Here is a 13,928-nt window from a genome sequence, read left to right on the forward strand (position 1 = left end):
CAATGCACGTGCCTGCTGTAAATACACACACTGTGTCCATCACCCACAACCCCAGAAATATTCAGGCAACACAAAAGCAAAGACTTTTGAAGTTAGTCTCTGTTCCTTTGTCCTCTGTTTTACATCCAGGAAATAAGCATTCCTGGCACAAAGCAGAGGGTAATCAACCTTGATAAGACTTTCTCCAACATTTTTTAAAGCCTATCTAGGCTGAAAGGTCTTACCTTTCTGTATAATCACAAACTGTAAAATAGCTAACTCTTCATTATGGAACAAAAGACTCAAAGATGTGATTAATGAAACAAAGAGCTGAAAAAGTAAAAAAAGAGTTTTATGTTACACTTTTCACAGGGCTGTACATTATCAGTCATCAATAAATTTAAGGCCAATTATTTTCCTGTTGGAAAGCTTTAATGCAGTGAAACTTGCCAGTTGGCAAGTAACACCAATGTTTTCATCCCTCCTGTCCTCCATTGTTTATTATTTATTGTTTGGATTTCGATACAGAATTTTGTACCAGTCGCAGCTCTTTGCCGGTTAATTGTCTCTATTTAAGCTTCCCATAAGAGCCTTTGAAAAGAGAAACGATAATTTTCACAAGTTCAGAGAAATCTGTCTTGATGAGGGAGTGAGGATTCACTTCTAAAACATTTTTCAAATGCTGGTCTGTAATATCATTAAAGGGATTTCTATTATCCTGCACTCTTTGTTAATTGTTGCCAGAATAATTTTAAGTGATACAACAATTCTTTCAGTTTCTTGAGTGAAGAACTTCTGTGGTTTTGTATCCTCAATTTGCAACATTTTTCCTGTAAACAGAGAATTTGAATATGTCATATTTTGTCTGAACACAATTTGAAGACTATCATGAACAGATATTAATGTCTAAAATGCTATTGGAAATTATTTTTAAATTAGAATTGTAGTGGGGTCTGTGACCATGTGTGTCTTAATTGGATTAAAGCCAGCTAGTCTGGGTGCTTTGATGTATAATAGTTTGAGATGTTAATTGGGTAAACAGTGAGGAGGATAGAAGGTAAATTTGCATTTGTTGAATAAAGCATTCAAGAGTGGGAGTAAAATCTTGTACCTAGCTAGCAGACACCAAGCAATATGTTTATATTACTAATAAAATTAGTGGAATGAAAATGTTATTGTCAGAAGATGTGACATTAAAAGCCTAGGATACCATGGAAAATTTACATTCAAAGGAAAAGCTAGGTATAAACAGAAAGGAGTTTGTGTCTGTAAGTCAAAGGCATTTAAGATCTTACCAGCCTGTAAGCCTATAACTGTGTCTGAATAGGAACCAAATTGCAAGGAACCTCATTGTGAATTTGTAAGGTCAAATGTGCTTTGCCTGGTGTCTGTTTAAAGTCTGTGGGTTATTGTCGCCTTAGTGAAGATTTACCTGAGAGGTGATTAATTTGGGAATTTGTTTAAAAGTTATGATGGTGGTAATTTGTAGACATGTGTATGTGTTTAATTTGTTGTTAAATTCATAAATGTTTAATTTAGTTTTATATAAAAATCCTCTTGAGGCTCAGTGGTCTTATTCCTGAATTCAGAGCTGCATCTCAAACATACCAATTAAAAATATAGATTATGACAGTTGTTCAAGTTTACCTCTGGGATTTAAACAGCTCAGCCTTTACCAACTGCTGTGTCATAGCGAAGACATTCTCAAAGGTATTGAATAATATTTTTGCAACTAAATTTGGAATATCTGTGAGTGGACTTCATTGAGTTTAACAGGTCTGTTATAGAACACCACTACCTGGAAATTCCCATCCAAGTCCCTCACCATCCTGACTTGGAAATATATCACAGTTCCTTCACTGTCACTGGGTTAAAATCCTGGAACTCCCTTCCTAACAGCACTGTGGGTGTGCGTACACCACATGGACTACAGCAGTTCAAGAAGGCAGCTCACCACCACCTTCTCAAGGGCAGCTAGGGATGGGCAAATAATGCTGGCCCAGCCAGCGAAGCCCACATCTCATGAAAGAATAAAAAGAGAAGTAGGAAAGAGATGTGGAAAATAAATAAGCCTCGTGACTAGGGTTGTGGAAGAAGTAAACCAAACACAGGAGTGATTGAGAAAACTGGGGTTAATTAATGGATGTCTACTGTAGGTTAGATGTACTGAGCCTTTTGAACCTGAAGAAGAAACCTAAACCCTGTTAAATATGGTTACATGCTGTTTGACTGAATGAGAATTATTGCCAATTAATATAATGTACCACATTAAATTCAACCACAGACGGAGGTATTGAAGAGCTTTTGAAATATGCACTGCTTGGCAAGAGTTGTCACCATATCAAACACAAAATAGAAATCTTGAACTACCTCTCAAGAAATACTATGATAATGAGTTCTAGCAAAAAGGATCTTGAGATTTCAGTTTGGAAATGTTGAAATCCTTGGATAAAACGAATCTAAAAGTCCACAGCATGTGCACATTTTTACAGAGATCATAATTATATTTGGTTTTGAATCCAGCTGCATTCAATTATTCATCATCAATGCTTTGATCATCATTCCTTCAAAAATGTCTAGCGAATATGGAGATCTTGTCATCCATAACAGACCATAAACTTTAGAAACCAGCTTAGTTTAACATGTATTCCCGTCTATGGATTGGTCTAGAGGGGATAGGGGACATCCCATGCTCTTTCACTTCCTGTAGATAACTAAACAATACATTTGCAGCTATTTAGAAAAGGCTTCCCGGTTTATGCAAACTTGTCTCTCAGTTACTGGTAGGAGTTAAATAGTTCCTTACCAAAGAGATCCACAAATCTGTGAATCTGACAACTCATCTTCCAAATAGGAAATACAGTACCAGGGAGCTGGAAGTGTTTACGGTTATCACACCAACACAGACTTCCTAGGGAAAAATTAAGGAAATGCTGAGTGGATGTCAAAAATATGGCAGCAGGGTAGAGCCTTTTGAAACTTTATCCGTGCACAGTTCTTTGAATTAAGCACCTGCTAGTCATTACAGAGAAAGGTAAAGGGTCACGGTGTAAAATAAGAGCAAAGTTGGACACTGCTAATGCTGAACTGTGCAGCCTGTTGTTAGAATATTATCCTGAACTGCTAGCCCTTCTGTTTCCCCAGACAGGCTATGTGTGTTTTATATCTTGAGCCTATGAGTTCACTAGTCGAGTAAACTCGAATTGTACACCTTCATAGACACTCGTTAGTTGATGCTCGCTATCAATAATGGAGAGAGACCGACATAAGAACAAACTGTGATTGTTTATTGCAACAGGGGGCAGAGCACTTAATCCTTGTGCGCTCTCACAACCACCTCCAGCTCTAGACTTACAGTTAACCAGTAGCCTGTGCTGTACAATGATTGGTCAGTACTGTCACATGGTTAGTCCACTTGCATTCTCTTAAAGGTACATGGTACTCCACTTTACTGCATTGTGGATGGTTCATTTTAATTAAATTAAGGATGCAGTTAAGTATTATACATTCAGCATATTGATGTTAGGAACTTAGGAACAGGAATAAACCATTTGGCTCCCTGAGCTGTTCTGTCATCCACTTTGTTAATGGCTGATCTGTCTCTTATCCTTATCTCCCATCTACCCACCTTAGCTCCAGACATCTTGCCACACCCTTGCCTAACAAAATTTTCAATTGAGCTAGCATCAACAGCTTTTTGGCACAGAGTGTTCCAGATTTCCACTACCATTTGTTTGAAGAGGTGCTTCCTGATAAAGGCCTATCCCTAATTTTGAGGTTATTTCCCTTGTTCTGGACTCTTCTACAAAGGAAATAGCTTATCTCTATCTAACCCCTATTAACTCATTTAACCATCTTAAAAACCTCATTTAGGTTACCCTTTAATCTTCTATACTCAAGGGAATACAAGCCTCCTCTTTAAAAGGCTATGGGTGAACTTTATTCACATAGCACTACATGCATGATTTACCAGGGCAGAGGGCACTGCAGGCTGCCACCTGCATGGCCCACTGATGTCAGTGAAGAATGCCACATGAACATGCAGATAATGGTTGGTGACACTGCCTGCCCCAAGGCAATCAATGAAAGCCTGCATAGTACCACTAGATTTTCTCCCCCCAAGTCTCATAATTTAACCCTTTTGGTCCCGGTATCATTCTAGTGAGTATGTGCTGCACTCCAGCCAAGGCCAACATATCCTGCCTGAAGTGCGATCTCCAGAAATAATTGCAGAACTCTCAGTGGGGTCTAACCAGAGCTTTATATAGCCGTAACATAACCTCCCCCTCTTTGCCTTCCAGGCCCCTCGTGTTAAAGGTCAATATTCCATTAGGCTTTTTGGTTATTTGTTGACCCTATCCACTAACTTTTAGTGATTTCTGTATTTGGACCCTTAAACTTATCTGCTTTTTCACATCTCCTAGCTTCTCACCATTTAGAAAACATTATGATCTAATTTTCTTAGGTCCAAAGTGGATGAGTGAACAGTTCCTCTCATAGACGGCCATCTGTCATAGTTCTGCCCTCTCACTCAATCTATTATTGCAACATTTTGCTCCCATCGACACTTGTGCAAGCTAACTTTGTCATCAGCATTTGAATACAACTCTGTATTCCTTCATCTAAGACAATTTTTAAAACATAATTACAAGCTGAGGCCCCAATACAGACTCCTGGGGACAACACTAGTCACATCTTTCCAATTTGAGTACATACTGATTATCTCTATTGTCTCCTACCTCCTACCAATTCCTTACCCACATCATTAAGCTGCCTCCAATTCTAAGCACTTTCATTTCTGCTAACAATCTCTTACGTGGAGCCATAATAACTGCCTTCTAGAAGTCCATATAATGAACACCTGTAAACACAATCTCATCACATTAGCTACATCCTCAAAAAATTCAACAGCATTCATTATAAATGATTTACTCTTTACAAATCCATGCTGGCTCTCTCGGATCAGTTTATATTTGTCCAAATGGTCAGTTAGTCTGTTCCTAAGAGCAAATTCTAGTAACTACCCCACAGCAGACAATAGACTAATCAGTTTATAATTTCCTAATTTATCTCTACCTTTCTTAATCAACAGATTATGAGTAGTAGAATGATTCAGCAAAAAGTAGTTTCCGTTATCAATATATTTGGGCTTTGTAAACAAGGGCAATGAAGTTTCTAAATGCTAAAGAAACCCTGAAATAAGTTTGCTATATTAGAATCACTTCTTTATGTCCATTTTAAATAAGTCATAGCGTAGAGAAGATGGTAGATTTTAGGGCTTATGTTCATAAAGATACAAAAGAAAGATTTCATTTAAATAGCCATTATTTGGTTGAATATAGAAGGATCAGAGGGAAGCGAAAAAATTAATAAGAAAAGCAAGGAAAGAGCATGAAGAGACTAACAGCTAATATAAGAGGGAATAACAAGGTCTTCTATAAGCATATAAATAATAAAAGGATGGCAAAAGAAAGAGTAGGGCTGATTAGGGATAAAAAAGGGGACTTGCATGTGGAGGCAGGAGAAATAGTGGAGGTATTAAATGAGTACTTTGCATTTGTCTTTACAAAGGAAGAAGATGCTACCGAGGCTGAGATGAGGGAGGAGGTAACTGGTACACTGGAAGAATTTACAATTGAGAAGGAGGACGTTTTAGAAAGGCTATCTTCACTTAAAATAGATAAGGTACTAGGACCGATGAGATGCATCCAAGGGTACTGGGGGAGTGAGAGTGGAAATTGCAGAAGCACTAGTGATAATCTTCCAGTTTTCCTTAGACACAGAGGTGGTGCCAGAGGACTGGAGAATTGTGAGTGTTACATCCTTGTTCAAAAAGGGGTGCAAGGATAAAACTGGCAACTACAGACCAGCCAATTGGACTTCAGTGGTCAGGAAACTTCTGGAAACTATAGTTCCGGACAAAATCAATAGTCAATTAGACAAATGCAGGATAATTAAAGAAAAGTAGCATGGATCCATTAAGGAAAAATCATGTTTAACTAACTCACTGGAGTTTTTGAGGAGGTAACAGAGAAGGTTGATAAGGGCAACACTGTTGATGTGGTGTATATGGATTTTCAAAAGGTATTTGATACATTGCCACACAGCAGACTTGTGAGCAGAATTCTAGCTCTAGCAGAATAAAAGGGAGAGTAGGCACTTGGATCAGAAATTGGCTGTGTGACAGAAAACAGAATAGTGGTTAATGAATGTTTTTCAGATTGGAGGAAGGTTTGTAGTAGAGTTCCCCAGGGGTCAGTGTTGGGATAAAAACAAAAAGCTAAAAGCTACTGCGGATGCTGGAAATCCAAAACAAAAACAGAATTACCTGGAAAAACTCAGCAGGTCTGTCCGCCGATGCTGCCAGACCTGCTGAGTTTTTCCAGGTAATTCTGTTTTTGTGTCAGTGTTGGGACCCTTGCTCTTCTTGATATATATTAATGACCTGGACTGTGGTGTTCAGGGCATGATTTCAAATTTTTCAGATGATACGAAGATTGGAAACATTATCCAATGTGATAAGGATAATCTTGAATATTAAAAGGACATGGACATATTGGTGGATTGGGCAGACAAGTGGCAGATGAAATTCAATGCAGAGAAGTGTGAGGTGATTCATTTTGGCTGGAAGAATATGGAGGGACAGTACAAAATAAAGGGAGAAACTCTAAAGGAGGTGCAGGAACAGAGGGACCTTGGTGTATATGTACATAGGTCATTAAAGATGGCAGGGCATATTGAGAGAGGAGTTAATAAAGTATATAGTATCTTAGGCTTTATTAATAGGGGTATTAAGTACAAGAGTAAGGAGGACATGTTGAACTTGTATAAGACACTAGTTAAGCCTCATCTGGAGTACTGCGTCCAGTTCTGGGTGCCATACTTGAGGAAGGATGTGGAGACACAGAGTATAGAGAAGATTCATGAGAATGATTCCAGGGATGAAGAACTGTAGCTGTGGGGATAGATTGGAGAGATTGGGACTGTTTTCCTTGGCGAAAAGAAGGCTAAGAGGACACTTGATAGAGGTATTCAAGATCCTGAGGGGTATGGACAAGGTAAATGGTGAGAAACTGTTTCCACTCAAGGGAGCATCAAGAAATAAAGGGCATAGATTCAAAATAATTGGCAAAAGGGGTAAATGTGATGCGAGGAACATATTTTTCACCCAGGGGGTGGTTTGAGTCTGAAATGAACTTCCTGAGAGGGTGGTAGAGACAGATTCGATCGAGGTATTCTCAAAGGAATTGGATGGCTATCTGGAAAGAAAGAGTGTGCAACGTTACGGGGATAAGGCAGGGGAGTGGGACTAGATAGAATGCACTTTCAGAGAGCCAGTGCAGACTGGATGGGCCGAATGGCCTCCTTCCATACTGTAAAGACTCTGTGATTCACAACCTCAGCATGTCCCAAAGCACTTTACAAACGACAAAGTACTTTTGAAGTGTTATAATGTTGTGAAACATGACAGCTAATTTGCATAGAAAAGCAATGAGATAATGAGCAAAAAGCTAACTTCAGTTCTGCCGAAGGGTCGTGAAGACTCGAAACGTTAACTGATTTCTTCTCCACCGATGCTGCCAGACCTGCTGAGTTTTTCCAGGTAATTCTGTTTTTGTTTGAGATAATGAGCAGACAATCGGTTTTACTGATGTGATTGAGAGATAAACGTTGGCCAGAACAGCAGGGAGAACTGTTGTTCTTAAAATAGTTGAGAGAGCAAATAGGGCCTTGGTCTATGGTCTCTTATGAAAGACAGCACCGCCCACAGTTCAGGATGCCCTTGGTATGGCAGAAGACACCATAGGGCCACTTCCTGCCCTTTTTCAATTTTGAGGCCAACGGGAAGAGGTCAGGGACAGATGGGGAAACCAGGCAGGTTACTCTGCTCAGGCCTCAGCAGGAAAGATGGAGGGCCTCCCCCACGGGTCCCCTTTCCTAATCATGCCCTCCCCCCCAACCTCCAGTGCTCCCACCGTCTGACCTTTCCAACCTGACCCCCTAATCCCTAGACATCCCCTCCCCCTGCACCATGGCTTCCTTTCCAGTCCCCTACCTGAGACCCCTGCACCCCACACTTACCTGGTCCAGGCTCCTGGCACTGAGAAACTGGGGACTGCCTGTAGTTCCAGCAGTGGCCATTGTTTCTAGTGGCGCTGCTGGGACTACAGAGTTGCCGGTCAATAACATTGACCAACAGCTCTCTGAAGCAGGACTTCCTCCTGAGTGTTTGATTTTGAATCAATTAATACTTCCAGTAAAATAACAACTAGCATTTATATAATACTTTTAGTAAGAAAATCATTCTAAGATGCTTCACAGAAGTATAATCAGACATAAATGAATGCTGAAATAAAAAAGGAGACATTAGGTGGGGTGACCAACAGCTTGGCCATAAAGGTGGGTTTTTAAGAAGGATCTTAGTGGAGAGGGAGAGGCTAAGGCAGTGGAATTTGGGAGGAAATTGATGAGCATGTGTCCTGGATGGCTGATGGCAGGATTGACAAAGGTGGGTTAAATTGGAATGGGGTGAGTAGATGCACAAGAGGTCAAGGTCAGAGGAATGTAGAGTTCTGGACAGTTTGCAGGGTTGGAGGAGGTTACAGAAATGGGGAGGAGGAAGTTCACGAAAAGGATTAAACAGAATCACAGAATTGTTACTGCACTAATGGAGGCCATTCGGCCCATCGTGTGTAGGCTGGCTCACCATAGGAGCAATTTACCCAGTGCCACTTCTAAGCCTTCTCCCCATAGCCCTACACATTCTTTCTTTTCAGATAACAATGTAATCCTTTCTTGAATGCCTCAGCTGAACCTGCCTCTGACATTCTGGCATCACAAGCAGCCTGTCTGTACAGGAGGGGAGGAAGAGAGGAAGGGCAATAGTAATAGGGGATTCTATAGTCAGGGGAACAGATAGGCGCTACTGTGGCCATCAACGTGACTCCAGGATGGTGCGTTGCCTCCCTGGTGCCAGGGACTGGGATGTCACTGAACAGCTGCAGGGCATCCTGAAGGGGGAGGGTGATAAGGCAGCGGTCATGGTACATGTTGGTAACAAGGACATAGGTAGAAACAGGGATGAGGTCTTGCATCAAGAATTCAGGGAGTTAGGCAGTAGACTAAAAATCAAGACCTCTCGGGCTGTAATCTCTGGATTACTCCCAGTGCCACGTGCTAGCGAGCTCAGAAATAGGAGAACAGCGCAGATGAATACATGGCTTAAAAGTTGGTGCAGGAGGGAGGGTTTTAGATTCCTGGATCACTGGGACCATTTCTGGGGAAGGTGGGACCTGTACAAACGGGACGGTTTACATCTGAACCAGAGCGGGGCTAACATCCTTGTGGGTGGGTTTGCTAGTGCCGTTGGGAGGAGTTTAAACTAATTCGGCAGGGGGAGGGGACACAGAATGTTAGCAGAATATGGACACATCATAATACAGTAAAACAATCAAGTCAGAGGGAGTACAGCTGCATTAGGTTTCAAGGGAGTAAGACAAGGCTGGATGGCCTCTACTTTACTACCAGGGGTATTACAGGTAAAATGGATGAGTTAAGGGTGAGGATTGACATGTGGAATTGTGATATAGTAGCCATCACTGAAACGTGGTTGAGGGAGGGGCAGGATTGGCAGCTCAACATTCCGGGATATAGAATCTTCAGGCGAGACAGGGGAGAGGGTAAAAGAGGAGGAGGCATTGCATTATTAGTTAAGGAAGTCAGTTACTGCAGTGAGGAGTGATGATATCTTGGAGGGGGCATTGAATGAAGCTTTGTGGGTACAGCTTAGGAATAAAAAAAGGGAAGCCACATTGTTAGGTGTTTATTATAGACCCCCAGATAGTCAGTGGGAAATTGAGGAGCAAATATGTGCACAATTTGCAGAGGGATGTAAAAACTATAACAATAGGGTAATTATATTAGGTGATTTCAACTTTCCCAACATTAATTAGGATAGACATAGCGTTAAGGGCTTGGATGGAGTGGATCTCTTGAAATGTGTGCAGGAGAACCTTTTAGGTCAATATGTAGCGGGTCCAACAAGGGACAGCGCAGTGCTGGACCTAATTCTGGGGAATGAAGCCAGACAGGTGGCTGAGATGGTGGTGGGGGAGCATTTTAGTGATAGCGACCACAACATGGTACAATTTAAGCTTGTTATGGACAAAGAAGTAGACAAGTTGCAAAAAAATGTTTTGGATTGGGGGAGAGCGGATTTCAGTAAAATAAGGCAGGATCTGGCCAAGGTAGACTGGGAACAGCTACTTGTGGGGAAATCTACAGAGGAGCAGTGGGGGGCGTTCAAAAAGGAAATGGGGAGGGTACAGTCTCAACATGTTTCCTCTAGGGTGATCGGAAGGAGTAACAAGCCCAGAGAACCATGGATGACCAGAGATATTCAGGATACGATGAGAAGGAAAAGAGAGGCTATTAGCAGGTACAAGGGAAGCAAATCAGCGGAGGCAATAGTGGAGTACAGAAAGTGCAGGGTGGAGCTTAAGAAAGCAATTAGGAGAGCAAAGAGGGGATATGAGAAAGCTCTGGCTGGTAAAAGTAGGGAAAATCCCAAGATATTCTATAAGTATATCAATGGGAAGAGGATAACCAGGGAAAGAGTAGGGCCCATTAGGGACCAAGGGGGCAATCTAGGGGTGGAGCCAGAGGACATTGGTAGAGTGTTGAATGAATACTTCACCCAAGAGAATGAGGATGAAGGGATGGAAGTCAGGGAGAGACACTGCGAGGTTCTTGAACAAATTGATATAGGGAGTGACAAGGTACTGGAGGTGTTGGCAGGCTTAAAAGTGGACAAATCTCCAGGTCCGGATGATTTGTGTCCCAGACTGCTGAGGGAGGCAAGGGAGGAGATCGCAGGGGCTCTGACCCAAATTTTTAATTCCTCTCTGGCCACGGGGGAGGTGCCAGAGGACTGGAGAACAACTAATGTGGTTCCGCTATTTAAGAAGGGTTGTAGAGAGAAGCCAGGGAACTACAGGCCAGTGAGTCTCACGTCAGTGGTGGGGAAACTATTGGAGAAAATTCTGAAGGAGAGAATCTATCTCCACTTGAAGGGGCAAGGTTTGATCAGGGATAGTCAGCATGGTTTTGTCAGAGGGAGGTCATGCCTAACAAAATTGATTGAATCTTTTGAGGAGGTGACCAGGTGTATAGATGAGGGTAGTGCAATTGATGTAGTTTACATTGATTTCAGCAGAGCCTTTGACAAGGTCCCACATGGGAGACTTATAAAGAAGGCATATGCACATGGGATACAGGGTAATTTTATAAGGTGGTTTCAAAATTGGCTGTAGGAGACAGAGGGTGATGACAGAAGGATGCATTAGTGACTGGAAGCCAGTGTCCAGTGGCGTACCACAGGGATCGGTGCTGGGTCCCCTATTATTCGTCATTTATATAAACAACATAGATGACTATGTGGGGGGTAGGATTAGTAAGTTTGCGGATAACACAAAGATTGGCTGGGTGGTTAACAGTGAGGTTGAGTGTCTTGGGCTACAGGAAGATATAGATGAGATGGTCAAATGGGCAGATAAGTGGCAAATGGAATTTAACCCTGAATAGTGTGAGGTGATACACTTTGGAAGGAGTAATTTGACAAGGAAGTATTCAATGAACGGCATGACACTAGGAAGTTCTGAGGAACAAAAGGACCTTGGTGTGTGTGTCCACAGATCTCTGAAGGCGGAGGGGCATGTTAGTAGGGTGGTGAAAAAAGCATATGGGACACTTGACTTTGTAAATCGAGGCATAGGTTACAAAGGTAGGGAGATCATGTTGGATTTGTATAGAACCTTGGTGAGGCCACAGTTGGAGTATTGTGTGCAGTTCTGGTCGCCACATTATAGGAAGGATGTGATTGCACTGGAGGGGGTGCAGAGGAGATTCACCAGGATGTTGCCTGGGATGAAACATTTAAGTTATGAAGAGAGGTTGGATAGACTTGGGTTGTTTTCGCTGGAGCAGAGAAGACTGAGGGGAGACCTGATCGAGGTGCATAAGATTATGAGGGGCATGGACAGGGTGGATAGGGAGCAGCTGTTCCCTTAGTTGAAGGGTCAGTCACAAGGGGGCATAAGTTCAAGGTGAGGGGCAGGAGGTTTAGGGGGGATGTGAGGAAAAACTTTTTTACCCAGAGGGTGGTGATGGTCTGGAATGCGCTTCCTGGGAGGGTGGTGGAGGCGGGTTGGCTCACATCCTTTAAAAAGTACCTGGCTGAGCACTTGGCACGTCATAACATTCAAGGCAATGGGCCAAGTGCTGGTAAATGGGATTAGGTAGGTAGGTCAGGTGTTTCTCATGTGTTGGTGCAGACGCGATGGGCCTCTTCTGCACTGTGTGATTCTGTGATAGCCCCAGGCAATGGATTCCAGATCCTAACCACTCAATGTGTGAAAAAGTTTTTCCTCATTCACCATTGTTTCTTTTGCCAATTATCTTAAATCTGTGCCCTCTCATTCTTGACCCTTCCACCAATGAGAACATTTTTTCCCTATCTACTCTGTCCCAACCCTCATGATTTTGAATACCTCTAACAAATACCCTCTCAGCCATCTCTTCTCTGAGGATAACAGTCCCAACTTCTCCAATCTATCAACATAACTGAAGTTATGAGGATTAGAATTTTAAATTGGAGGCATTGGGAGATCGGGAGTCAATGAGGGTTGTGAAATTCTTGGGACCGAAACTGCCAGAGACATCAAGAATCTATAGCTGCATGAGCAAACAATGGTTCCCTTTTAAAAAAAATTTTTCTCTTGTTGCAGACTCCCTCTTCTGGTACAAATGTGTATGGTAGCTTCAAGCGAACAAAATGTACATTGCAATTTTCAATACACTACAAGGATGAGCAAGAACTTGGATGATGGATGAGTGATAGATGCAGGCAGCAGAATTTTGGATGATCTCATTTGTCGAGGGTGGAGGATGGGAGGGTGGCCAATAGAGCATTGAAATAGGCAAGTCTGGGGTGACAAAGGATGAGGGTTTGAGCAGCAAATGGGCTGAGATTGGGTGGAACCAGGCAATGCTATAGAGGTAGAATTAAGTGGTCAAGTGGTCTTTATGATGGAAAAGATGTGTGATGGAAGCTCAGCTCAGGGCCAATTAGGATGTCAAGGTTGCAAACAACAGCAATCAAAAAATTTCACATGGATATTCAAATATCGCAAAGCAAGGTAGCACTCCAATATTTTCCATTCATAACACATTTCACACCCTTTACTGTAATTTATGTTACTTCTGTTTCCATACTACTATCCTATTGTATTGATTGAGATGCACCGATCAATGATTAACACTGCAGAAGGATGGCTATATTATTAATTCATGTATCAATCAAATACAAAGTCATGATCAGTAGACATGAAGGAAAATAAATATGCCTATATCATCCTGGCTACTTTATAAACTTACTACTTCTTAAAAAATAGTCAAATGCAAATGGCTAGACTGATAAAATGGCCACTGCTCACCACATGATGGTAGTTCTGGAAGTTCCAGGCAGTTTAAAAATGGACAAAGGCCAACACATCAAAACCCTGGGATGTAACACTCCTTGCGTTGTATGAACATTTCAGCCAAGCCAATACAAAGGATAGCAGATGAGACGTCTGCACCAGCCAGTTATGGACAAAGGCGGAGCTATTTGTGATTCCTCATCTCCAATGCTGTGCTAATGGTTCTACAGTTACCTGTTCAAAACATAATGGGTTTTAACAAGGGGCCTCGTTAGCTGAATAGCTTGACCTAAATCTACCCTGTCACATGACTGGGAGTTGAGCTGTTTGAATTGCTTTAATTAGACAGATTTTGGGTTTTATCTTCAGATGCTGTTTATCCTCCAAAGGAAACCAGGACTCCAGGCCAGCAGCCTACTACTGTCTACCATTTACCACCTAACAGACAGCAACAAAGATCCTTGCCCAGGT

At 42.0% G+C, this 13,928-nt stretch overlaps 1 protein-coding gene across 5 annotated transcripts in view; it reads right to left on the minus strand.

Moving 5' to 3' along the window:
• Window positions 1-311: 311 nt before the first annotated feature.
• The window catches only part of LOC144688958 (uncharacterized), an 87,380-nt gene continuing 73,763 nt past the window's right edge, over window positions 312-13,928 (minus strand). For 3 of the 5 annotated variants that reach the window (XR_013578521.1, XM_078556027.1, XM_078556029.1), the window contains one exon: window positions 312-809. Coding sequence is in view for 3 of the 5 variants with exons in the window: in XM_078556027.1 (XP_078412153.1) it covers window positions 693-809 (117 nt within the window). In the remaining 2 variants the exon portion in view is untranslated. Of the gene's footprint in view, window positions 810-2,785; window positions 2,891-13,928 lie in introns of all 5 variants that reach the window. The other 2 variants (XM_078556028.1, XR_013578520.1) reach the window with 2 other exon arrangements.

The sequence above is a fragment of the Cetorhinus maximus genome, chromosome 13 (assembly GCF_964194155.1).
Source record: "Cetorhinus maximus chromosome 13, sCetMax3.hap1.1, whole genome shotgun sequence".
Lineage (NCBI taxonomy): Eukaryota > Metazoa > Chordata > Chondrichthyes > Lamniformes > Cetorhinidae > Cetorhinus > Cetorhinus maximus.